General features: G+C 45.9%; 1 protein-coding gene across 1 annotated transcript in view; it reads right to left on the bottom strand.

Annotated features, from left to right (window-relative positions):
* The window catches only part of Flt1 (fms related receptor tyrosine kinase 1), a 169,994-nt gene that overhangs the window by 110,519 nt on the left and 33,656 nt on the right, over nucleotides 1-25,819 (bottom strand). The window contains exons 4-10 of the mRNA XM_032886730.1: nucleotides 13,701-13,825; nucleotides 11,726-11,888; nucleotides 11,485-11,621; nucleotides 7,896-8,070; nucleotides 6,543-6,660; nucleotides 3,905-4,074; nucleotides 2,851-3,010 (exon numbers count right to left, since the gene is read on the bottom strand). Of these exons, the coding sequence (XP_032742621.1) occupies nucleotides 2,851-3,010; nucleotides 3,905-4,074; nucleotides 6,543-6,660; nucleotides 7,896-8,070; nucleotides 11,485-11,621; nucleotides 11,726-11,888; nucleotides 13,701-13,825 (1,048 nt within the window). The remainder of the gene's footprint in view (nucleotides 1-2,850; nucleotides 3,011-3,904; nucleotides 4,075-6,542; nucleotides 6,661-7,895; nucleotides 8,071-11,484; nucleotides 11,622-11,725; nucleotides 11,889-13,700; nucleotides 13,826-25,819) is intronic.

The following is a 25,819-nucleotide window of genomic DNA, read 5'->3' as shown; positions in this document are numbered from 1 at the left end:
TAACGTGGTGCTGTGATCTTCCATACTCACACACAATGCATCACGTTCAAATCGGGTTAGACATGGCTGCCTCTTCGAACATTTGCCATTTATTTGTGGCAATAACGCTGAGTATCCCTTCATAGATCTTCCTGCGTTATAGAGCAGGTAACTGGTGTGCACTGCTATCCTACTGTGCGATAGGCCACCAGGGCATCTTACAAACGCTTTATAAAAATGAGTTACAGGGGAGACAAAAGCCACAGTATTACTCAGTTGAAACAAAGTTCATTTTCATAAACTATTTTACCCCGGATTTTAACTAAGAAACTTTAGGTTCATTGGAGTGCTGAAGTTTTAAAATTTTTGTCAGATTCTAGAAAATGCGGAAATTCGAGTGGCCTGCATCTCTTTTTGTATTAACTTGGCTACATTAAGTGGCTGGTCCTGGAAATTCAATTAATAATGCTGGGACACCAACATAGACCAGTGCTTGAGCTGTGGTCCTTTGTAGATATGCCTTCGAATTAGAGGCTCGGATGTAAGCACTAACAATTACCCTGCACACATAGAACTACTATATATGTAATATATATATATATGTGTGTGTGTGTGTGTGTGTGTGTGTGTGTGTGTGTGTGTGTGTGTGTAATCACTCTGAAACGTTGGACATATCTACAACTGAAGATCGTGTAGAGACACAACCATGTAAGCATATACCTCGGAATAAGCACAGACATATCCTGATTCGTGTCTCCAAGGGAAGGGCCTATCTACAAATGGATACATTAATCCAAGCATGAAGGCACTTGAGAATTCTTAGTAATGACAGACGGGAAATCTAGCTTTTTCCCCTCCAACGCACCATGATAAAGGTCTTCTGTTGTTATCAGTGTGCAAAGTCTCACTGGTGTCTTGAATACTTCTCAGTTAGCCAGCAAGCAGCAAGCCCCCGGCAGGGCTCAGCAAGTGCCCTCTACCCAAAGAGCAAAGCTGCTTACAGATGCCTACATGTTAGCAGATAATTTCAATCAACATCATATTAAAAAAAAAAAGGAAGGAAGGAAGAGAGAGAGAGAGAGAGAGAGAGAGAGAGAGAGAGAGAGAGAGAGAGAGAGAGAGAGAAGAGCGCTAGCATGGGAAAGGGTGAAATCTCACATGTCTATCTTGTCAGTTGTTAAATGAGGTTAAAAATAAATAGTAAAATGACTTTAACAGAATAATTCAAACAGCAAAGACTTCCGAGTCTTGCAATTTTTTTTTCCCAATGGAGTAAGACATCTTTCCAGGACTTCATGAACATTCTCCACAGAATGGGGGAAAGGTTGCACACCACATCAAAAAGAGAGGGCGCTGCATACGGCGTCCACCTGGGCCCCTCGTTCAACCCTGAACTCATAATACAGCGCCCTGTCCTCATAGCTGAATTTTTTTCCTACATAGTTACTCTTAAAATTGAGTTAAGAGCAATGCTGAAGCTTTACGTTTGATGTCATTAAAACAGAAATTTAAATATATGCATAAAAGGTTAGGCTAGCTCATAAAAAATGCAACTCTAAACTTTGATCCTAACTGACTAGTTTTCACTAGTTCACCAATGTTTGCGACAGATCCACTAAGTATGGACGCTCAATCAAAACAGCCAAGTAATACAAAATCACAGTGGCTCACTCTCTTGTATTCTCAATGAAATGTTCACAAGTCCTAAATATTTTGCAACATCTATTTCTATTCTTAGGAATGACTCTCAAATGAAAAATCAGACTTATGTGGAAATAGCTGCTTCACATGAATTCCATCCCTCACCAGTAATTTTCCACTATTATCATGCTGTGTCCCAAACAAGGGATGAGGACATAGATGGAGAATCACAGTGGTGGGAAGATCCTGGAAAACCAAATAGCCATCACGGAACTACCCCGTGCTTGCTTTCTGTCAGGCCAGTTTGGGAGTTTGCTTGCTTTAGTTTAATAGTGATGCCCCCCCACACCCGACATTCTCCAGCCAGGCAGAGTTAAAAGCAACGCAGAGACGAGATGGGTATAACCCTCGGGTACTTTCAATGTTTCAGTCTCCCGGTTGTGCTTGGCCATTCTATTCCTGTTCTTCCAATTCCCTCCCATGAATTATCCCAGGTATCATCTCTCCAGACTAAACAGCCAGAAACAAAACAAACAAGGATCAGTCGTGGGCAGGATGCAAGGAAAAGGCCGGGTGCTTGTCAGAGGGTAGGCTTGCCTTCATTGTACAAGCTCATACCGAGCATTCACTAAATGACTGCGGTTAGCTGATCCAGAGCTGAGGGAGAGACAGACCTGGGCACACGGGCCAACATAATGGCGCATGACAACTGCCGCCCTTACTGTGGAGGGAGAAGTGAGCTGGAACGAGGCAGTCGGGAGGGTTCACAGGGAAGGTAACGTTAAGAGCTGCGCCTTGGAGTTTGATAAAAAAAACCGACTTCTTAGGAGACAGACAATGGGTGGAAGCAAAATTCAGACACATGGGAAAGCACGAGCCGAGCCCAAAATAGGAAACGGTGGCTGTGTGTTAGGAAGACCTTGGATTCCAGCCAATGAAGAGTGGAAAGACTAGGGTGACTGACGGAGAGGGAGATCTCTTGGCAGGGCTACTGGACTGGGAAAAGGTGCGTGCAAATTTTGAGTCACATAACAGCTCCTTGGTCCCAGGGAAACCTTGGCTCTGTCCCAAGGATAGGGTGTCGTCAATGAGAAGGAATTGCTACTATCTGCCTGCTGGAACACATGGAAAGCCTCTGCCCCAAATTGATACATCTGGTAAACTCCAGCTGTGGCCATTAAAGAATCTAGTCAATCTTCGAAAATTACTCAAGACGTTAACTCTCCCTACCTTTCTTTGGAGTGGTTGTAGAGACAGGGGTGCCACAGCCACTTGATGGTAGGCTGAGGGATGCCATACACGGTGCAAGTGAGGACTTGTCTGCTGCCCAGTGGGTAGAGAGGTGGGCTTGGAAGGGTCGACACGGACTTTTCGTAGATCTGAGGTTTCACTAGAGAGGAAGAGAAGTAGATGGAAGTCAAGGGCAGAACCAAGGACTTCCTCCTAGAGTTCACATGAGAGACCAGTCACACTGGTTTTGATGCCAGGAATAGGGGGGGCAACACCACAAAAATGTTCACATTACACAGAAAAAAATGCATATTTGATTCCATAGTGTGACTACTGAATTGGTGATCCCTTGAGTACAAAAGATAAGAAAGCATGAATAGTCATGTGGTGTTGGTGGTCGCCTTTAATCCCAGCATTCCGGAAGTAGAGAGGCGGGCAGATCTCTGAGCTAGATCCAGGACAGCCAGGGCTATATAGAAACACTCTCTCTCTCTCTCTCTTTCTCTCTCTCTCTCTCTCTCTCTCTCTCTCTCTCTCTCTCTCTCTCTCTCTCTCTCTCTCTCTCAGTAAAATGGTTATGACTGGTTATGACAGGGACAGTGTGGTACTTTTTTCTTTTGTTCTTCTGTGGTGCTAGGGATTGAACCAGGGCTTTGAACTTACAAGGCAAGCACTCTACTATTGAACTTCATCCCAATCACTAGAAGTGGTTTAAGATTATAAAAATGTATGCGGGGCTGGAGAGATGGCTCAGTAGTTAAGAGCACTGGTTACTCTCGCAAGAGTACCTGTGTTCGATTCCCAGGCTGGGTCACAGGCATCTGCAACTCCAGTTCCAGGGGAGTTAACATCCTTTTCTGACCTGCTCAGACACTTGGCGAGCATGTGGTGTACATACATGGATACACCAAGCAGGCAAAACACTCATATACTAAAATAAACTCAAGAATCATTGTTTTAAAGCTTTCTTTGATAGCTTATACCGACTCTTGAACTGGAAAATGGTCATTGACTTGGCCCTAGGACCCAGATCTCACACGGACGTTACACTTACCATTTACGATGAGAGTGGCAGTGAGGTTTCTAAATAGCTTTGACTGCTTTATGCCCAGCAAGATTGTATAGTCCCCTGCGTCCTCGGCAGTTACGTCTTTGATAATTAACGAGTAGCCATGCACCGAATAGCGAGCAGATTTCTCCGTTGCGGGTACGCCATCTTTTAACCTGTGGTTAACAGCATGGTGCATTAGTCACTCCAGTCAATACCTGGTGTCACTTGGACGGCACGTGCTGTTTCTTCACAACCTCAAGTGGATTAGTGGCCAGGCTTTGGGCATCAGTGGTTTTTGGTTTTTGTTTTTAACAACTTCGGGCACTAACTGTTTATAGACTGGGTGACTTTTCATCTTATTCACAAAGAGGATGGAATAAGCTAAATGAAGAAAAGAAAGTGGTGGCTTATTGTCCCCTTAGGGGTGTTGGTGATTTATTGTCCCCTTAGGGGTGCTGGTGGCCCGTTGGGATGTAAGTACTAATTCAGAGGTTCCGGTCTGACTTAGTCCATCAAGCTCTTTGTCAAGTGTTTTCTTTAAGGCTCCCTAAGAAGTACAAGAACTCAGCTGGGCGTGGTGGCGCACACCTTTACTCCCAGCACTGGGGAGGCAGAAGAGGCAGGGGGAGCTCTGAGTTCAAGACCAGCCTGGTCTGCAGAGGGACTTGCAGGACAGCCAGGGCTACACAGAGAAACTGCGCCTCAAAAAAAAACAAAAAACAAAAAACAAAAAAAAAAACCCAAAACCAAACCAAAACAAAGAGCAGTTATGAGAACCCAAGTAAGTCGGATCGACTAGATCTGATAAAAATAAAAATAGAGGTTCCTATTGTGGGCTCATGTGGCGTTCTTATTAATTACACAAATGGTCACACCGGTTGTCCGTAGAGAAACTGCAGCGAAGAACAATCAAAGGCACCAAGCAACAGGAATTTAAGACTGTTTTGAATGTAAAATCAATGCCTTGATGTCATCTGTTTAGACAAGTCAGGTGGCTTGGCTCTGCCCTATCTGCACGTTTCTAGAAGCTCTCAGGGCCCTTCGAACTCAGATAGTCTATGGCTTCATTTCATTGTTTTTGTAATGTTTGTTTCTATTTTGTTTGTTTGTTTGTTTGTTTGTTTACTTTTATTTTTCTGGGTTTTTTTGAGGCAGGGTTTCTCCGTGTAGCCTTGGCTATCCCAGAACTCACTCTGTAGGCCAGGCTGACCGTGAACTCAGATCCACCTGCCTCTGCCTCTCAAATGAATCCAGGCCCCTACAAGAATAGCCAGCGCTCTTAACCGCTGAGCCGTTTCTCCAGCCCCTGATTTAAATGTGCAGTTCTTTCAATGGGCCCTTTCATTTGTAGGACGCGCACCATGCTGGAGAAAGAGGCAGAAATGGTTCTTAGGCCCGCAGACCTGGGGACACAACACACTCTACGGACCTCAGTTCCAAGGCAATCAAAATAGCCATGCCGTATTTTATGATTACAAACATTATTTTAGTACTGCTCAGTTACTATTAACAAGACAGTATTTCAAAAATGGATATTTTATTTTATTTGTTCCTTGCTAGGTAGTTACTAAGGAAATCGTCATGAATAGACAAAGGGTCTGTTCAGACAGGAAAGAGTGAGGGTGCTTTTCCTGGTCATAAAATTACTATGAACTGTTATATTAAATTTAATACTCTTTCTTAAATTACATTTTGTATGTCTAGTAAGACAATTATGAGGTCTTAATAACTTCTTAGATATTATGAAACAAAAATATCCATTAATTTCCCACTACAGTGCTATGAAGGAATAGTATATAGTTGTAATCTGTTCTTTAATTCCCTAGTAAGTATTTGAGTTTGCTGCAAACAAACACTGAGGGGCTGGGACCAGACAAGCTTTGGGGAGGATTCTCCAAAATGGCGGAGCTTCTGTGCTGTACGGATTGTTTTCCTAATCAACAGTGAGTGGTTAAACCTTTTGTTTAAAATGGAGCGATTTAAGCCAAAGATAATGGCATTGAAAAGTAATTCAACGAAATGACTTCAGATTCTAAACAGATTGCATTGTTTTACATTGGTATTATACTGGTCTGACTTTTGAAGGGGGAAAAAAAATTGGGTAAGGCATTTCTGAATATGCAGACTTCAAGCCAAAGAAAACCACAATTAATTCAAGTAGGTCCACTTGTCCGCACCTACAAACGAGTAAATGCTGCTGCTATCAATGTCTGTTGAAATTTTAAAACAAAGCTGGGACTTTCAAGGCAGCCTCAGAGAAGGGAATTATTTTTGGCCTCCTCGTTACAAGGGCCCATTTCTTCGGGGTTAATAGAGCATGCTACACATTGGAGATGCAACCAAGTTACTGCCCAACGCATCTCAGAGAGTGTTGACATCACAGGAAGGTTTTGAGAAGCAGGAAATTAGTCATTATGAGCAGGCAAACCCTTAAGTCTTGCGTTACCCCTGGGCACTGCTTCCTGGTCCATCCATCCCTCCCCAGTGCCACCACCCAGAAGCCAACACGGTGTACAGCTCTCCACAGTTGCTTCAGGCAACTTCTCTTAGTGTCTCTTTCAGGAATGCCAGTGGCTCAACTCCATCCTCTTCCAGCTTACGGAAAATGTCTTAACGGACACGAAAATGACTGCGACCCTACCATACGACTTCTGGCGAGGGGAAGGCCTTCACTTTCATGGACAGCCAATAGGACCGTTTTCCTGCTATGGTTTCCTGCACCTGTTGCTTCCGATGCTTCACGCTGATAAATCCCTTTTCTTTGAAAGAAGAAATGACAATGTGTGAGGGAAGCATTCATTCGAGCAAACATAAGCTCACTCCCTCACTAAGAGGAGATGCATACAGTCAACCGATGAGCACTGATGGAGTGCAAGTCCAAGAGTTGGGCCAGCAAATCCTAGAGACCGAGAGTGGTCATCCGCCAACAGGAGCATCAAACTACATCTGTCACAATAACGAGGGACAGACAGTAGTTCTAAAATCTACCCAGCTGCTATAAGGAAGATGGAGAAAGACTCTGGGCTGGAAAGTCAAGCTGTGAGAACTAAAAGGACAGATAGCTCCTGACTTTCACTTGCCCTTATAGAATCTACAACCTAGAATTAAGCAACTGTTTGGGGGTTTCATGACCATTAAAGTGGGGGTGGTAAAGGAGCCTTAATTCTGAGGAATTTATCGTATTTTTCTACACCGACTTCATGGGAGAGTCAGGGGAATTTTCTCCAGATAAAGGGATAACATGATCAACACCCTCTTGCTTTGTTTACACGGAACGGTAAGTGAGGGATTCATGACCATCTGACAACCTACTCGAGCCGGAAGTAAACTAGCTGCAGTAAACTTCTAAAGTCAGCACTAATCTTTGGGAATGCCACACACTGTACATTGATCGTGTTCATCTGCCTTACTCCTCAGGTAAATTCCTTAAAGGTCTACCCCCAGCTCCTGCCCCACCCCAATTTCACATCCTCTCTTTTATTTAAAAACCCATTAACTTCTATTAGTGTTGGCCATAATCTTATGGCTATGGGACCATCTACCGGAGCATCCTTGACCTATCAGACCCCACACCATTAAAGAAAACTGACTATCCTTCCCCCAGAGCCATCAGCTGTCCACAGCTCCTCAGTCAGAGGCATGGGCTTGTGAATCCCTTTCCCACCCCTGCAGGAATGCCGACTGGCTCGGTCTTGTGCAGATCTTGCACAGGCGGTCACAGCTGCTGTGAACTGAGTGCAGCAGCCCTGTCGCATTCAGAAGACACTGCTTTGCTCTGGTCCTCTCCAACCTTGGGCTCCTACAATCTTTCCACCTACTCTCCCCAAAAGTATTCCAGGTAAAGAGTACTCGATGAGCTTACTCTGCCTTCCAGGGCTCAAGAGAAAACAGTGCTCATTCGTAGTTGCCTAGCTCTTAGCCACATGGACGTCCCCCCAACTCCAACTCTTAGTGCCCGGAGTGCTCAGAAAGTGTCGTGCTTAAGTCAGCTTACCATACACGTGCACAGAGGTGTTGAAAGTCCGGAATGACGACCCACTCTTCACACGACAAGTGTAGAGTCCCTTGTCCCGGCTCTCCACGTTGTTGATCTTAAGAACGCTGTGGAACACATTGCTGAGGGGATTGCTTTGGTCAATCCGTTGCCTGATAGATGCTCTCTTGGTTGCCTACAGAGAGAGTGCACAATGAGTGTAGAAGTCAGCATTGCTCCTGCTGAAAGTCACAGCATTTTAGCACTCCTCAAATCAGTGTTTTTCTTTAAAGATTTGCTTAGTTTACGCATATGAGTACACGATGTAGCGGTCTGCAGACACACCAGAACAGGTCATTGGATCCCATTACAGAGGGTTGTGAGCCACCATGTGGGTGCTGGGAATTGAACTCAGGACCTCTGGAAGAGCAATCAGTGCTCTTCATCACTGAGCCACCTCATCGACCCCTCAAATCAGTATTTTGACTCCTTCCTTCCTCCCTCCTCCCTCCCTCCCTCCTCCTCCCTCCCTCCCTCCTCCTTCCTTCCTTCCTTCCTTTTTTTCCTTCAAGATTAGGAGGCACATCAGATCCACCAAGGCAAACCGTTTGGAAACTATGCCTCTGTCTAGATGTGTGTCAGACACGAAGCATTGAACCTCTGTGTCAGCATTTCATCTGTTTAAGTGGTCATCACATCTGTCAGCTGCTTTACGTGAGCGCCTGCAGGGACTGAGAGGTTTTGTTTCGCTCTCAAAGAGGAAGCAGAAGTGACAGAGAACTGGCCACGGCACACGAGGTCTCTCGGGTATGCAGCTAGTGATTCCTCTCCATTATAGGGTCTCTTCTCTAAATAGTAGCCATCCCCCCCCCCACACACCCAGGGGTGGTGTTTCTGTGAACAAATGTAAACTCTCTTTCCTACCGATGAGAAGGAAAATTCAAGTCGTGCCTTCAACCACCCCATCTTCATCATCTTGAGCAATGCGCATCACTTTCTGCTAAATCCTGGCGAGCGAGTGTGGGATGTGCACGCCCAGAGGTAATTTCAGCCATCATCTGCAGGGTCCTGTCCCTTATCTCAGGGAAAGAGCACGTTTGGAGGTCGGATTGGCTATGGTGGCCTGACCCTGTTCTCCTTCACTACTTCCTCTTATAGCACATAGCACCTCATTTCCTCCTCTTAAGCCCTTCCCTGGGGAGGGTCGTGGGAGAAGACATGGACGCTGTCCACACAGACCTGAGGGTCTTGAGCCTAGTCCCCTCTGTCCTGCCCAATCGACTTTCATCCACCTTTTAGTTCTCTATTAGTACAGACATGTTTAGGTTGTCTGCATCGTTCTCAGAAATAACAAAAGATACAACTGCCAGTCACTGCTGTGTGAGGTCAGAATCGGTCCCCAGGATAACAGGCACAGGAGCCTTTCGGCCACTCCCTCCGCCTGGGGCTCGACTTCCCCCTCTGAAGAGTTTTCTCCCCAAGTGAGTCGACGTGGCTTGTGCTTTGGGAAGCGACTCATCTGGGCCTCCACACGTGCCTTGTCCACTTCTGAAGCCTCTAGCTGTGCGTGGCTGTTCAATACAATCAATCAAGATGACGAATTCCTCCCCGCAGCTACCTAGCCACACATCGAGTGCTCATCGGCCGCAGTGCTAACTTCATTATTGTACAAGACAAGCACGGAATACGCCTACCACAGAAAATTCCACTGGGCAGCACCGTCTTTAGAAGGTTTTTGGTATTTGGCAGGTAGAGTACTAATACTGTGTTCAAATGGTTATTAACTCATTCATTTCCTGTGTGGGTGTGTTTTGTCTGTATGTCTGTCTGTACACCATGAGCGTGTCTGCTGCCTGAGGACACCAGAGGACAGCATCAGATTCCCTAGGACCACTGATGACCAGGAGCCACCATGTGGGTGCTGGGAATTGAACCCAGTTCCTCTACAAGGACAGCCAGTGCTCTCAACCCCTGAGCCATCTTCCCAGTCCCCATTATCAAAAAAGAGAGCCCCCCCTTTTTTTAAAGCTTTACCTATTTTATTTTATGTGTATGTGCATTTGGCCGTCATGCACCAGGTACATACCTGGTGCCAAGGATTCCCTGGAATGCAGTCACAGACAGTTGAAAGGTGCCATGGGGGAGCTGGGAGTTGAAATGAGGCCTCCAGAGGAGCACAAACCACTGAGCCATCTCTTCAGCACCCCTCTCAACACACACACACACACACACACACACACACACGCACATGTACACACACAGACACACACACACAACACATACAGACACATACACACACACACACATAGACACACACAGACACACATACACAGACATACACACAGACACACACACAGACACACACACACACATACACAGACATACACACAGACACACACACAGACACACACACACAGACATACACACAGACACACACACAGACACACACACACAGACACACACAGACATACACACACAGACACACACACACACAGACACACACACACACACACACAACCCCTATTTCAATATTCTTAATAGCAATAAGAACTGGATAAAATTCTCTTCCCTCTTGCCATTCATTGAGAATATTTCATTTCTACCAGAAAGTATTGCTTCATGAAACAACATTTTTTATTTAAATTTAAATGGAGGAACAGTAGTTACAGAAAATAGAACTCCCATGGGGGCCATATCACATCTTTTGTTGCAAAGCTTTTCTATTTCCACAGGGGGGTAAAAAAGAAAAAAGAAAGAAAGCAAGCAAGAAAAGAAAAGAAAGGAAAAGAAAAGAAAAGAAAAAAGTCGGCAAAACCAGGTTGGAGCTGAAGCATTAATTTCTTGTCTATCATTTAATGGTAAATTAATTTTGACTGGCAGTCTGCGTAACATGACAAACGCCTGCCCTTGGGATATGCTACATAAATCACACTGGCACGGAGAAGGGAGAGCGGGCTTCCTGCCAGAATGTTCTTTCTGGCTTATCACCGCTTTCCCGTCTGTGTACGTCAGTGAATAACCGGTACTTGCAAGGATGTTTCACCTGACTAAGGAAACCGACTCTGCCTTCATTCTCCTCAGGTTTTCTGAAGGACAGAATTGCTCCTTTGACAATTAACAAATGCAGTATTGGGTGGCTGGGTTGGAGTGTCTTTAGCAAACACACTGCAATCAGGTGCCCGACTGTCTGCTAGAACCTTCCATGAATGCACTGACAAAGACAATCTCTTCAAAAGTTGTTATGACAAAAGATAGTCCCTGCCTGGCATTTGGTGATAAATTCTCTCATCTTGAAATCGTAACTCACCGTTTCCAAGGCTGAAATGCTGCCCCCCCCTCCCCCTGCTTTCCAGACTCACCAGTGGAAACAGCAGCCTGTACCCTTCAAAACAACCCCCCAGACATCAAAGCCAGGATCTGCCCTATCGAATTCAGGGACAGGCAGGCAAGGGAGGAACCATTCAAATCTGACTGACTCTTTCCTGTCCACCCGCACCACCCTGGGAGCAGGACTTTCTAAGTTTTCCCACTTCAAAAACCCAGTGGGGTTTCACTTGGTCAAAGCAGCTGCAAACAGTGCCTAGGAAGAACTAGAAAAGTCTCCACTCACTTTACCAGGGTAATTCCAGCTCATCTGCACCCTCGTATTGAGGTCCGTGGTGACGGTGCAGTTGAGGACAAGAGTTTGACCACGGAGGAATCTCACGGGGCTCGGCGGGCTTATTTGGACATCTAGGATCGTATTGGCTGCAAGCAAAAGTGGGGGGGAAAGGTTAAGAATGGCGATCTCGCAGGCTAGATTTCAGACGACTGACCGTGTCCCGTGTCCACACCCTCAGGACAGCACTTACTCTGCCGATGGGTCAGATAGTTTGTCTGGTACAGGTGCCCGTTGACTGTGGCTTCGCAGGTCAGCAGTCCTATCTCTTTGTACGTTGCATTTGCTATTATAAAGCCTCTCCTACTGTCCCACGCTATTCTTTGCCCGTCAGGGGTAAGAGCATCAAATGGAAACTGCAAAGAAGGAAGAAATGCTCAGCCGAGTCCCCGTAGTACTGTGCCAGGGCAATAGGAGAAAACGTGCTTCTCATTTACCGTGAAAGCTACCTCACGGGTCAAAATGCTGGTTTGTTCGCATTAGTTCTTTATTTTTCTTTGTGCAGAGGAAAATATATTTCGACTGTGCTAAGTCATAACGATTATTGAGACTTAATAACCAGTCTTGGCCACAAGTTGCACCCATCCATGACAGACCCAGATGCCTCATCAGGCTGATGGTGAGAATTCTCACACACAGCAAGATGGCCTAGGTGCTGAATAGAGGCGACCGCCCCCTTGTCCACTGGATCTGGAGGGTTATCTCCATGTGTTTTCTTTATCTAGAACATTCTATAATCTACGGCTTTGTACTCACATGTTGTACGGCTCGCTAATAAGGTGTTGCAGTAACCAGTTAGCCCTGTGGTTCCAGCCCCCTTACACAACACACCAGATCATTCAGGGAGGAACACTGAGTGGGAAGTCACAAGCTTGACTTCACGGTCCTGCGTGGCCAGGAGTCCCCTGCAACCTGGAACCTAGAAATTTTCTCGAGCAGTTGAACTGAGGGCTGTTCCCAGCCCTGACACCTTACAGGTCACAGGTCACAGGTCACAGGTCACAGATGGGATGGGAGCTCAAATCTGTCCCTGAGGGATACGTCAGAAATTGATGAATCACAGCCAAAATTCATCTGGCTTCCCAACTACAGTCACTGCCAAAAATATGCCAGCCACTTCTTGTGTAGACTGACTAGGTGCTGCCTTGGGTGAAAGTAGAGGAGTGGGGGTGGGAGTCGGAGCTGGCTGGTCCTTACCCTCCTAGCTTCTCCATGGGAACGTTTGTAAGTGGCTCCAGGAGCCTTCTGACTCCTGGATGAGTCTGGTGTTTTCCTTGAATCTTCATTAGGCTTCACTGTAAATGTCTTTCCTTTTCTAAGGAATTTGAGGAGGAGTCTCAGGGATGGGTTTCGTCCCCCATTCCCCCTAAGAGATTAAGTTTGGGTACCATCCAGGCCTTTGTCACTAGGACGCAGCAAAACTTAGACCTAAGGTTGGCTCCTTATGTGCGCATCCCGAGCAGGAGATCCAGTGACCCCTTCGATGGTGTTATTAAATAGAACAGAGCAAGAGGGTACCCTGTGGGCCCACACCAAGGTCTCCCCTGAGAAACCAGGCCATGCAGCAGATCTAGTATAAGGGGGTTTGTTTGGAGAAAGGGACAGGAGTGAGGACCTGGAGGAGAGGTAGAGGCAGACAGAGCCACGAGGGCAGGGAAGAACAGAAGGGGGAGAGAGACATGCCAGGAACTCACGAGAACAGGGAGAGAGAACTGGGGTGGTAGATAGTCCTTTTATACGCCACCCACACCTGGTGGCAGCAGGTGGGGGTGGGGGACAGATGATGACGTAAGCTGGTGCTAGGTCCCTGAGCAGTGGGTACCCTACTCAGACACCGGCTTATCAACGTGAGCGACACAGCTGACTGTCTCTTTTGGATATATGACAATAAATCAAAATGACCGTGCTTTTGATTTATGCCTATGGCGTTATCATTTGACCCCATTTAGGTATGGGGGGTGGGCAGAGTAACTCGTAGTAATGTTTCTTGGTAGGACAAGGATGTTCCGGATTAGTCTACTGGGAAGCCCAGACAGAAAGTTATTCCAGAGACATTAAAAAAAAAAATGCTATAGCACCCATTTGAAGCAAAAAAAAAAACAAAACAAAAACAACAACAACAACAAAAAAACCCAAAACACTCTGGGAGTGACTTCGTTGAGTTTTACCTTTTTTAGAGTGACTGTGACGTTGGGAGACGTCACCCGGCAGGGGATGATGAGCTCTCTTCCTTCTGTCATGTGCACGAGTTTGGGTATGTCACTGTGCATCTCTATGAAAGGACTCCCTGCATCTGAATGAGGGGAAAAAACAGAGAAGTAATTGAGCGCCTAAGCTGGTAAGACCTTCCCTCAGATCTGCTGAAGCCACACCTGCCCTGCCCTCTTTGTGCAGAAGTGCACTTTGCCACTGAACCTGGCCTTCTTTGTGCCTGTCCCCAAAGCACTTTCGTATTAGTCCCTGGCTTCGGTGGGATTTACCCTGACGCCTTGATATGCAGTGAGGTTACAGGGACCACCGAAGCTATTGAAGTGCAATGAGGGAGAAGGAGGTGGTGGTGGGGGGAACTCTGTATAAACCTCAGCTATGTTAAGTGCCTGGGAAGTACCATCCAGGGCCTTTGTGACGGCCAGAGAAACACAGGTGCTGCTACTTGCGAGAGTCAGGGCAAGGCAGAAATAAGCAGACTAGAGCGGATTAGCATCTGAATGGCAACAGCAGCACTTGAAGGCTTTCTAGACCTTGCCTAGGAATGACCGAGGAAGCCGGCTGGGAAATGCATGCATTTCATAGGTGATTAGGTCTGTTTCTTCCAAGGGCAAGGTTTATCTGCTAAGAACAAAGCTTGCGGAGAGGTCTTTGCCAGTCAGCAAAACATCTCCTTTGAAAGCGTGGCGCTGCCCCTTAGAGCAAGGAGGATTCCAAACTACTGTTCTATTTCCTCTGTAACTCCCCCGGCAACCAGAGCGAGCACCAGATTTTCCTAGAAACACTTCTCGCTGCCCACTCTGCTCTTGTCTTCAGGAACTCACTGATCTCCTCAAATAACGATCCCTTCAAGACTGTTTGTGTTCTCGTCTCCCAGACCTGGCCTTTGGGGGCCACAAGTCCTGTATGAAAGAAGGAAGAGACCCCAGACCTGCCGCCTGGCTGGTCCTCTCCAAACTGGGTGCTAACAGGAGTTTTAGAGAACCCAGAGCTGTCATCGGTGATGGGTTGTCAAACACCCACAGCGGTTGCACAGGGGCTGTTAAGGGTGGGACTGGTGAGGTCCCGTGTACTTCTGAGTGAGCCCACATGGAAACAGTTCAGCTACTTAAGCTAAGGAGAGTGGGCCCTGAACCCACAGTACAAATCCCAAAACCAAAGCAGAGACTGATGCGGACCTCTGCAAGCCAAGGAATGCTGGGAAACCAGAACAGGGAGTGGTAGGAGAGGACAGCAGATTCCCGACAGGTACTGGGGGAGCATGGGAGGGAAGGGACGAACACACTAGCCCTAGACATGAGTGGATTTCCAGCAGAGAACAGAAAACCAGGGTTGGTGGGCCGTGAACATCTACAATTCCAGCATGAGTCATGGAAGCAGGACAAAGGACCAGTCTTAGCTACTTAGCTAGACACCTTGCTTTGATATTTTTGTTTTGTTTGTTTGTTTTAAGAAGAAATTGGGGGTAGGTGTACAGGAAGTAGGGAAGGTTTTGGTTTTATGAGTTATTTTCTCCCCTCTCTACCTTCTCCTCTTCTATTTGTGTGAGTGGATATGAGAGAGAGGAGAGAGAGGAGAGAGAGAGAGAGAGAGAGAGAGAGAGAGAGAGAGAGAGAGAGACAGTTTTACTATGTAGCTCTGGCTGAAACTCCCTATATAGACCTAGACCAGGCTGGCCTTGAACTCACGGAGATTATCTTTCCTCTGCCTCTAATACCCAGCTGGGTTATTCTATTTGCTGGTTTTTCTAGAATGATCATATATCATTTAATAATAACCACTGAAGTTAGAACTCTGATTAGAAAGCATCGTCCATTTGCACTTGAGGAAAACAACACGTTTATCGTGGCCTGGCTTCCACTTTGACTGACACGGTTAATAAAGCTGTTTGTTGCTTAGGAATTCTCCGTGGGCAGAGAGCATGAGGAAAGAGAAAATGAATGTGTTGGAGACAAGGGATGCTTGTCAGAATGAAATCCTCCTCTGGATAAGTTGCTGAGGCGGACACCCAGCAGGCCAGGGGACCTTTTCTTCCTACAAGTTTTTTTTTTCCTCTCTCTCTCTTTTGTGAGTCTCAAAGGTAAGCAGAAACACCAGGAAACCACTTAATTCATTTAACTGAACTGTAAATCCTTCATTGAATTTACTATCTTCTCAGACGGACCCTTTCCAACAAAGGACACGGACACAAACGGTTGTTTCTAGAGGAAATGGTAAGCGAGGGTGTCATGGGGCTCTTGGTTAATGAAATGGCAATTTCAAGGGGAAATAGAGTCATCTTTGCCTGAGAGTTTCTTTGTCCCTTCTCTGGACGCCACCAAACACTTAATTTCACTCTCGGTATTATCTCCCAAAGGCCAGTTTCAATGTGAGCAACGGGACAACTAGGACTCAAAGGTACTAGAAGATCAAAAATTCTGTGCCCATCCAAACAACTAAAACCACACTGTTTATACAACATCAATGGTGGCATTATAAACCCACGGCTGCAAATGACCCTGTGCCTGTACACAGACACACACACACACACACACACACACACACACACACACACACACACACGCGCGTGCGCGCACGCACTCCACTCTCTGTGCTTATTAAGATTACATTTCTCTTGCACCTTGCTTCAAGGCAGGGCTGAGAAAGAACTTGCCTGACGTAATACAAACGATTTCTTTTTTCTGGTCTATAGACACAGGAGAGGTTTAAGTTTCATTAATATCATCAGTAAAACCACTTACTACTCCCAAAGGACACATTTGTCTAAGTCACAAAGTTAAAAATGACATCTACCCATGACCAGCACTGCAGAGTGACTTCCGGGAATCAGCCTGGGTGCTTGTTGAAGGAGTAAGAAGCCAGTGCTGAGGCTTTTTTTTTTCCTTTTGGGACCTGTAAATCGTGCTGACAACTTAAAGCACACAGTGCAGAGAATGCCGTCCTTACCCCGGTTCTGACTGATGCACTGCATCTGATGCACTGATGCACCCCACCTCACCCCCGAGTGCGTGCGCATGCAAAATTTAAAAGCCCCCCTCCCTTTTTCTTTTACTTGGGAGCAGATCCAAACAGTAAGTAACCTGTTTCCTAGCAGACATACATCTTAAAGCTATGTGCGGACCTTTTCCTGATTAACTTTCATGTTTATTTGCTGCCAAGTCCTGGCAATGAGGACTCTGAGGAGGGTGTGGTTTTCAATGATTGAAGAAGTACAGAGGATAAACATCTTTATCCCATGAAGATGTCTGCATGCAGGCATCAACTGACGCAGGCTTTTATGCCGTGAATTGCACCTAACACTCAAGGGAGGTCTGCTGATATATATATATATATATTAAGTAAAAATTCTTCACAGAACTTACACTGTCTGCCAAGTGTGTATTAGTCCAAAACAGCTTTTCAGCTATCACAAGACAGCTATTGAGTGCCCGTGACATCAAAGTTGACTTCTAATAAAATTTACCTTTATTTGTGTGTGTGTGTGTGTGTGTGTGTGTGTGTGTGTATGTGTGTGTGTATGTGTGATGAGTGTATACAGCTATCTCCATAGGCTAGAAGAAGCTGTTGGATCCCCTAGAGCTGCAATTTCAGGTAGTGTGAACCACATTCTGATCCTTTGGAAGAGCAACAAGTATTCTTAAGTCCTAAGACATCTCCAGCCCCAAAACAGACTTTAAAGCAATCAATGTTGCTAGAGATTAAGAATATTTAATAATACTAAGGGGGCCAGTTTATCAGAAAGACATAGCAATAGTAAACATGTATGCGCATACCAATACAACAACAAAACACAAAAAGCAAAAACTGACAGAATGGGAGAAATTAATATAGTAAAAATAAATAAATAAAAACAAACAGGTGAACATTTCAGCCTCCTACATTTTTTAATTATTTAATTAATTTCATGTGTATGTGAGTGTTCCTGTGAGTTCATATGCACCAGGAGGCCAGAAGAGGGCATATGATACCCTGGAACTGGAGTTGCAGGTAATTGTGAGCCACCATATGTCTGATAAGAATCAAATCCAGGTCCTCTGCAAGAACATCCAGTGCTTACCAACTGAGCCTTCTCTTAAGCCCCATATTATTTTCAGAGAAGAAGGTCAGTAGCACAAACAGGAAGAAAACACTTGACTAACACAAGAAACCAATCATACCTAACACATGCATAGAACACACCACTCATCCAAGCAAGCTATCCATTTTTCTTAAGCACATTTGGAGAATTCAGTGACAGAGCATTTCCTAGGCCATAAAACAAACCTCAATAAAGTTGAAAGAAAAGAAATCATATGTAGCTACTGTTTAGAAATCAATAACAAAAATTGGGGGAACTAAATAAAACTAGAACTGACATATTCTTGAACAACAAACTGGTCAAAGAAGAGCGTAAAGGGGTATCATAAAATGCTACGGGATGGATGAACAGGAAGATACAAGGAGTCACTTCTAGTGGACTAGCTAAACCTGTTTAGAGGGAGAGTAACTGGTACTCTTTGAAAAGATCACAAAGTTACAAACTTTTATCCAGACAAGTCAAGAAGAAAAAAAAAGAGGCTCAAACTTCAGACATATAAACAGATGTGAGACATTAGAACAGACCTCACAGACATATAAACAGAAGTGAGACATTAGAACAGACCTCACAGACATATAAATGGAAGTAAGATATTAGAACAGACTTCACAGAAGTATAAGGCGGTATTAAGATATATGATCATGGGCTGGAGAGATGGCTCAGTGGTTAGAGCACTGACTGCTCTTCCAGAGGTCCTGAGTTCAATTCCCAGCAACCACATGGTGGCTCACAACCATCTGTAATGGGAGCCGATGCCCTCTTCTGGTGTGTCTGAAGACAGCTACATTGTACTCATAAACATAAAATAAATAAATCTTTAAAAAAAAAAAAGAAGAAGAAATATGATCATACACCAGTAACTAGAAACAAAGAAATGGGTGAGGAAAATATCTGTATCTGCTAAGGCACTCGTATCTAGAATGCAAAAAATACACTTATATTTAACCCTGACTACATTTGTAGCAGTATATAACACATTTATAATAAACAAACTTAGATCCAGAATATATAAAATATTTATGACATAATTATATAAATAATAATACAAAATCTCTTACAACTCGATCACAAAGACAAATAACTCATTTAAGAGTGAAGAAGGGTGGAGCTGGAAAGATGACTTAGCAGCCCTGGCTGCTCTTGCAAAAGAGCCAACTTTGGTTCTTAGCACCCACGTCGGATGGCTGACAATCCCAAATAACTCTACCTCCAGGGAACCTGACACCCTCTTCTGGCCTCTGCCAGCACCCCATAGAGGCTATACACATGCGCACAGACACATGTGGACATAAGTTAAAAACAAGGCTAGGTGGTGGTGACCCAAAGCCAGGCAGCTCTCCGAGTTTGAGGCCAGACTGGTCTACAGAGTGAGGTCCAGGACAGTCAGGGCTACACAGAGAAACCCTGTCTTGGCGGTGGGGGGAACCCACAATAAAAAAAACCAACACAAGAAGATTAGAATTGGTATTTCTCCTGAGATGAGATACAAAGGACTCAATCAAAACATGAGAAGTCATCCAAGGTCAGGAGCTATCAGGATAACACTAATGGAAGCCATGAGATCCACTTCATGCCGCCTGGAATGGCTATGTGCAAAGCTACAAATGTCGGCAACAACGAGGAACAACTGCAGCTAGAAATGTGAAATGCCTCAGCCACTGTAAAATGCTACAGCCACACTAAAAACAAAACAGACAATGACAACAACAACAAATGGATATTTCCCCAAAAGTTCAGACATAGAGTTAGTTGCCTTACCACCAGCAATTCTACATATAGTGCACACTCAAGACAGTGGTGTTTATAGCCCACAAAGCTCCTATGGAGCATTTATTGAAGCATCATTAAAAGTAACCGTATGCTGGGTGTGGTGGTGGCCCGCATTTAGTCCCCGCACTCAGGACACAGAGGCAGTTGCATCCTTGTGTGTTTGAGGTCAACATGGTCTTCATAGTGAGTTCCTGGACAACTAGGGCTATGTAGAGGGACCCTGTCTCAAAAACCAAAAACCAAGCAAACATAAAAAAAAGCCAGAAAGCAGAAATGACCTAAATATCAGCTAGAAGGTAGATTGCTGAACGTATGCCACAGCCTCTCACGTGGTGTTGACGAAGTAAAGTCTGGTCCAGAAGGGAAGCTGAGGGGTTGGGGATTTAGCTCAGTGGTAGAGCGCTTGCCTAGGGGCGCAAGGCCCTGGGTTCGGTCCCCAGCTCGAAAAAAAGGAAAAAAAAAAAAAAAAAAAAAGGGAAGCTGGGCCATAATCTTCAAGGTCTGTCCCCAGTGGCCTATAGTCATCAAGTGAGCCTAGCCTCTCAGTACCACCAGAGAAGAGCAAACATTCAAATGTAGGAGCTTGAGGGAACCCTCCACATTCAACTGGTTACACTCAACAATACCACTTGCCAGTTTCTGCCAATAAGACAGATACCTTACGCAAGACACTTCTGACAGAGCAGAGGACACAGACAAGGGTCATTTTATTTCCTACTCAAGATTCCATTGTAAAGAAGGGGGAAAAACCCTAATATTAGTAATCCATTATTTGTGTGCTACAAAGTAAGAGGTACAGGTCCCTGAGAAGGCCATTCCTAACCATCTATCTGCAGTGGTCGGCCTAGTTGTTTGGCTTCCTGGTGCTTCCCTTTCAGCAGAGGACTGAACAGCAGCAGAAGAGAAAGAAGAGGCCGGAGACAGTGGCTCAGCCTGATCTCCTATGGCCCCTCTCCTAACAGGGAAACAGGATCATCATCTGTATCAACATAGCCCGATGGAGAAGACATTCGCCCAGGCAGTTTAACACGTGCTTGATACATTCGACTCTGCACAAACACACAGGATGCTCGGTTCTTAGGAGCTTGGTTCACAACATTCACACCTCACATGGCAAGATCGTTCCTTCCTGGAATTAAATTCTAAATTCTGCCCTGAAGGGGGAAATGAGACCTGTATAATTTTTTTTTTAATGTGCAGCTACAAACTAAGTTGACTTATTGAGGGTCTCAGTGAGCGTGAATGCTAGGTACGGGGTGGGCCTTCCACCTCCCAGGTACTCACACAAACCAGGCTAGCCCATCCCTGTGTCCTGCTGGCCAGACATCTGAGCCATACCTCAGAGGGAAGGCAGGCAGGAGTGGGGATGGAGAAAGACAGAAAGACAGAAAAACAAGGATGAAGGAGAGAGATGCTATAACCCTCCTACTCCAAGATTAGAGGCATTTCCCAATTTTACTACTGCTGTTTGCCTTGGACACATGAACCCATAAAACCTCCCAGGAGTATGACAGAGTCTTCAGTGTGGCCTCTCTTGAACAGACGAGGGAACTGAGACCCACAGGAAACGAAGGACCTTCCACAAGCCCAGGAATGGGGAAGTCAAAATGGAATTCAGGTTTCCTGTCTGTCTCTCACACCAAAATCTGGCCCTGACACACCTGTGTCACCCGGCAGGGTGGGGGCGGGGGGGGGAGCCATTATACTTTGCCATCATCCACACCCAGTGGGAGAAACCATAACCCTGGAAGAGTCTGACAGGCAGTATATAATAACAGGCTCATGGTTAGAACCAAGCTCGGCTCCCTGGATCCCTTCTTAACACTGCCAGCAGGCTGGGCAGACACTTCTGTTCTGTTGTCGGACGTCTGCTCAGTTTGGCACTCATTTGAAAAGTTCACACTAGATACCACTGACACTTCTCTAGGGCTTGGCAAAGAGAGAAAACAAACAGAAGAACAGGCCTCTAGACAGTGGGCGTGGTGGCTGTGTCCAAAGAAGCCGGCTCTAATGCACAACTGCTGAGCAGTGTCAAGAGAGAACACGGGCAAATGTTGGAGATGCGGTTTTTCCATGTAGCCCTACAGCTCGTTCTTTAGACCAGGCTGGCTTTGAACTCACAGAGATCTGACTTCCTCTGCCTCCTAAATGCTGGGATTAAAGGCAAGCACCACTCACTATCACTGCCCAGCCTAACTTTTGAACTACCTAGGAAATCAGATTTTTAACTCTTCCAGTTATTAAGTACTGGCGGCAGAAAGCCTGCACTTGGGAATCTGGCCTGAGCCCGATCTGCAGGCTTCAGCTGGTAATCTTGCATGCTTAAGTCTGGGGAAGGGCAAGCCAGATGCCGAAGAAGGAGGAGTTCAAACAGTCAGAGGTTTCACAGGGAACCAGACACGGGCCTGAGGCTTACCTGATAATTTCCATTCTTGGACAAGAAGCTCAATATATAACAGATATTTAGAGAGCATAAGTGACTGGCTTTGACACACTGGCCTATCGGAAATAGAAGCTGCAATGGAGTTTGTCTTGTTGGGTTGGAAAGGGGCTTGAGAAAAATAGCCAGAAATGACAGGAATATCTCAGCATGAGAAAGGCCCTGAGTACCCAGGGGAGCATCTGGTCATTCCATGAGCACTTGCCTTGTCCTGAATGCCTGCACATGTGGGGTCTACATGTCCCAAGACAGCTCACGCCACTCCTAGATAGCTCTCAATGTTGAAAAGTGCTCCCTGACGTGACAGTGCAGTCTGTGGCCCGACTTCCTACTCAGGCATTCTGCCATCAGCATTCTGAAGACAAAGCCTTGTTTCCTTTTGTATAAGCAAGGGGTAGATGTACCCACGCCATTCATGTGCCCTCTTTTCCAGCCAAGCTTCGACTTCTTATTTATTTTTTAGTTTATGTGTGTGGTGCATGTATGTATGTGCACCATGTGCTTGCGGTACCTATGGTGGCCAGTAGAGGGTGTCAGATCCACTGAAACTGGGGTTATGAATGATTGTAAGTAACCAGCAAGTGCTTTTAGCGGCCGGGTCACCTCTCCAGCCCTTACACTCATTTTAAAAACTGTCCTTTGCAAATGGATGTCTACTTGTTCTAGAAGCATTTGTTGAAAAGACACATACAATAAAAAAAAAAGAATATAAACACAAGATTGCAAAAATTAACTCAGAATGGGTCACAGTTTTAAGTATAAAATGAGGACCCTCTGCTAAAGATCAAAATTGAAGGATTAAAGAATAAAAAGTGGTCCAGTGATGCTAACAAAACATCCCACCAAAGAATACGTGTTTCACATCATGCCACCGGGAAGATTGCATTGAAACAGTAAGATACCACCGTCCATCAGTGAGCATGGCGCAAACCCAGAACACAGACAACATCGGATGCTGGTGAGGCATTAGAGCACCCGGAACTCTATCCATCGCTGGTGGGGATGGAAGATGGTGTGACCATGACAGAAGGTGGCTTGGCCATTTCTCACATAACAATCATACTGCTAGCATGCAATCCAGCAATCCCACATTCTGCTGTTTCCCTGAAGAGTAGAGAGCTGTGGCCGTGGGTATTCATAGCATCCTTAGTCATGACTGCCAAGGCTAAAGAGCAACCAAGACCTTCTTCAGTAGGTGAAGGGGCAATATGGTACCTTCAGACAATAGAATATATTTAGTGCTAAGGAAATGCAGGTCTGGGGATTTAGCTCAGGAAGTAAAGTATTCCCTTTGCGTGCATGAAGCCCTGGGTTTAATGCCCAGATCTGCATAAACCATGTGTGTTGGGGCATGTAATCTCAGGTCATCCTCACAGAGCAAAGCTAAAGACTGCCTGGGACACATGAGACAGAAGGGGGGGGGAGGAGCACTGAGAAGGAGGAGGAGGACTATGAAGGAGGAAAATGAGGGAAGGAAAGAAATATCAAGTTATAAGAAAACATGGGGGTTGGGGATTTGGCTCAGTGGTAGAGCGCTTGCCTAGGAAACGCAAGGCCCTGGGTTCGGTGCCCCCCCTCGAAAAAAAGAACCAAAAAAAAAAAAAAAAAAGAAAACATGGAAGAATTTTTTGTTTTGTGTGTGTTTGTTTGGGGACAGGGTCTCTCTATGTAGCCTTGGCTGGCTTGGCATTTTCTACTAGGCTGGCCTCAGACTCATAGATATGCCTGCCTCTGTTTCCCCAGTGCTGGGATTAAAGGGGCGTGCCATTCCATGAACATGGAGGAATCTGAGACATTACAAAAAGAAAGACACTATAATAGACACTGTATGATACATCCTAAATTCTGGTGAAGGAAAATTATACAAACGGGGAAGGAAGGATCAGTGGTTTCTTTTTTTTTTTTTTTTTTTTTCAGAGCTGGGGATCGAACCCAGGCTCTTGCACTTGCTAGGCAAGCGCTCTACCACTGAGCTAAATCCCCAACCCGGATCAGTGGTTTCTTGGGATGGGGAGGGGTGACTAGGTGGGGCACAGGATTTTTAGGGAGGCAAAATCAGCCTGCATGACAGCAAGATGATAGGTATGTGCTGTCGTGTGTTACTCTAAATTCAAGATTATACAACATCAAGGCGAATCCTAAGCCAGACACGGCACCACAGGGTTGTATCCAGAGCATTCAGGAGACAGGGGCAAGTGAATCTCCACAAGTGCAAAGCTGGCCAGGTTTACATAGCTTCAGGAGAGCCTAGGTTGCACTGTGAGGCCCTGTCACCCTAACGTAAACAGGTTATCTACACATTTGATTGACTACAATGGTAAATGTGGCCTCCTCTGCTGTACCAACTGACAGAGGTGTGAACATGGGTGGCAGCTTCCATGTGGGGGCAGAAGTTACTCCGAAGGTCCCTGTTTCTTCAAATCGACTTTGGTGAGAACCTTTGTGTAAGCTATGAGTAAAGTCATTAAAAAACAAAACAAAACAAAAACAAAACAAAAAACCCTAAATGGCGCTGGAGAGAGGAGTGGGGAGCCCAGCATTCATATCAGGCGTCTCACAACCGCCTGTCACTCCAGCTTCTGGGGTCAACACCCTCTTCATGCACACCCTCTCACAGACATACACATGCGCACACGAAACAGAAGGTGTGGCTCCTTCCTAGGTATCTGTTGAAACAGAGAATAAGATCCCCCGTACTGTCAGCCATTATTCCTCCAATCACTTTGCACAAGGCTGAAGACCTAGCAAGAGTCATAGCCAATATAAAAGCCCAGGAGGTGCCGTTTCAATGGCCACTTATTAACTGACGTAGAAAAGGAAGGTACCATGGGCGCTGACTACCACAGCCAGCCGCACAGCTCCGTGTAGCTCAGGAAAGATGCACCCGATGGGAGAAACAAATAGATCCCACAGTAAAGGGGGGTCAGCACCCCACGGGCTGTAAGGACCCACACAGACTGCTGCCCTCACATCTCTAGATGGGGCAGGTGGTCCATCAGGAGTGTCAAAGCTACGAAATGTCAGACACCTAAAGCCTTTTCCGCCTAAAGGAATGCCTTTTTTTTTTTCAGAGTTGCCACCAAGTGTACTTTATTGACTCCACTGTGGACAGGTATGTGAAGGTAACAGTTGCATACACACAGGGTAAAGGGTCAAGGCCTCAGCCTCAGGAGAGGGCCAGATGTGGACTGTGGAACACAGGGCAGCTAGAATCCGAATGTGGTGTTCTTTGTGAAAGCGACTGAAAGGCTACCACAGAGGTGGTAGAGAAAATGATGATGCAGGGAACGACCACGAGGACGCAGAAGATCGGGGAGCTGAAGTCCGGGCACTGGGCAGTAGGGGCATAGGCCTGGGCTCCAGTCACATCGCCCACCATCTTCCTGTCCCTGGACTTCACAGAGTAGGCAGAGGCAATGAAGCCCAGGCAGCAGGCATTGAAGAAGAGTGCAGTGAACAGGGACCAGACCACAGGGTCAGGCAGAGACCTCTCTGGGCATGTTGATCACGGCGGTCCTCACAACAGTTGAGCTGTTGGGTTCCCCCAGTTCAGTCACCCCATAATCCTCTTTGATTGTCTCACAGCTTGGAGGAAGTCTGGCATTGGTGGGCAAGAAGGCTTGGGAATTGTGCTCATGGTATTGACTCTAGAACAATCCAGGAATGTCTTTTAAGAAAGCCCCCTTGGTCACTTTGCTTAAAAGATTGCTTGACGCACACCTTTAATCCCAACACTTGGGAGGCTGAGGCAGGTGGATCTCTAGGTTTGAGGCTAGCCTGGCCCTGTAGAG

The sequence above is a fragment of the Rattus rattus genome, chromosome 16, assembly GCF_011064425.1.
Source record: "Rattus rattus isolate New Zealand chromosome 16, Rrattus_CSIRO_v1, whole genome shotgun sequence".
NCBI classification, from domain to species: Eukaryota; Metazoa; Chordata; class Mammalia; order Rodentia; family Muridae; genus Rattus; species Rattus rattus.
The sequence above is the reverse complement of the archived record's forward strand: the minus strand, read 5'-3'. Positions and strand labels throughout refer to the sequence as shown.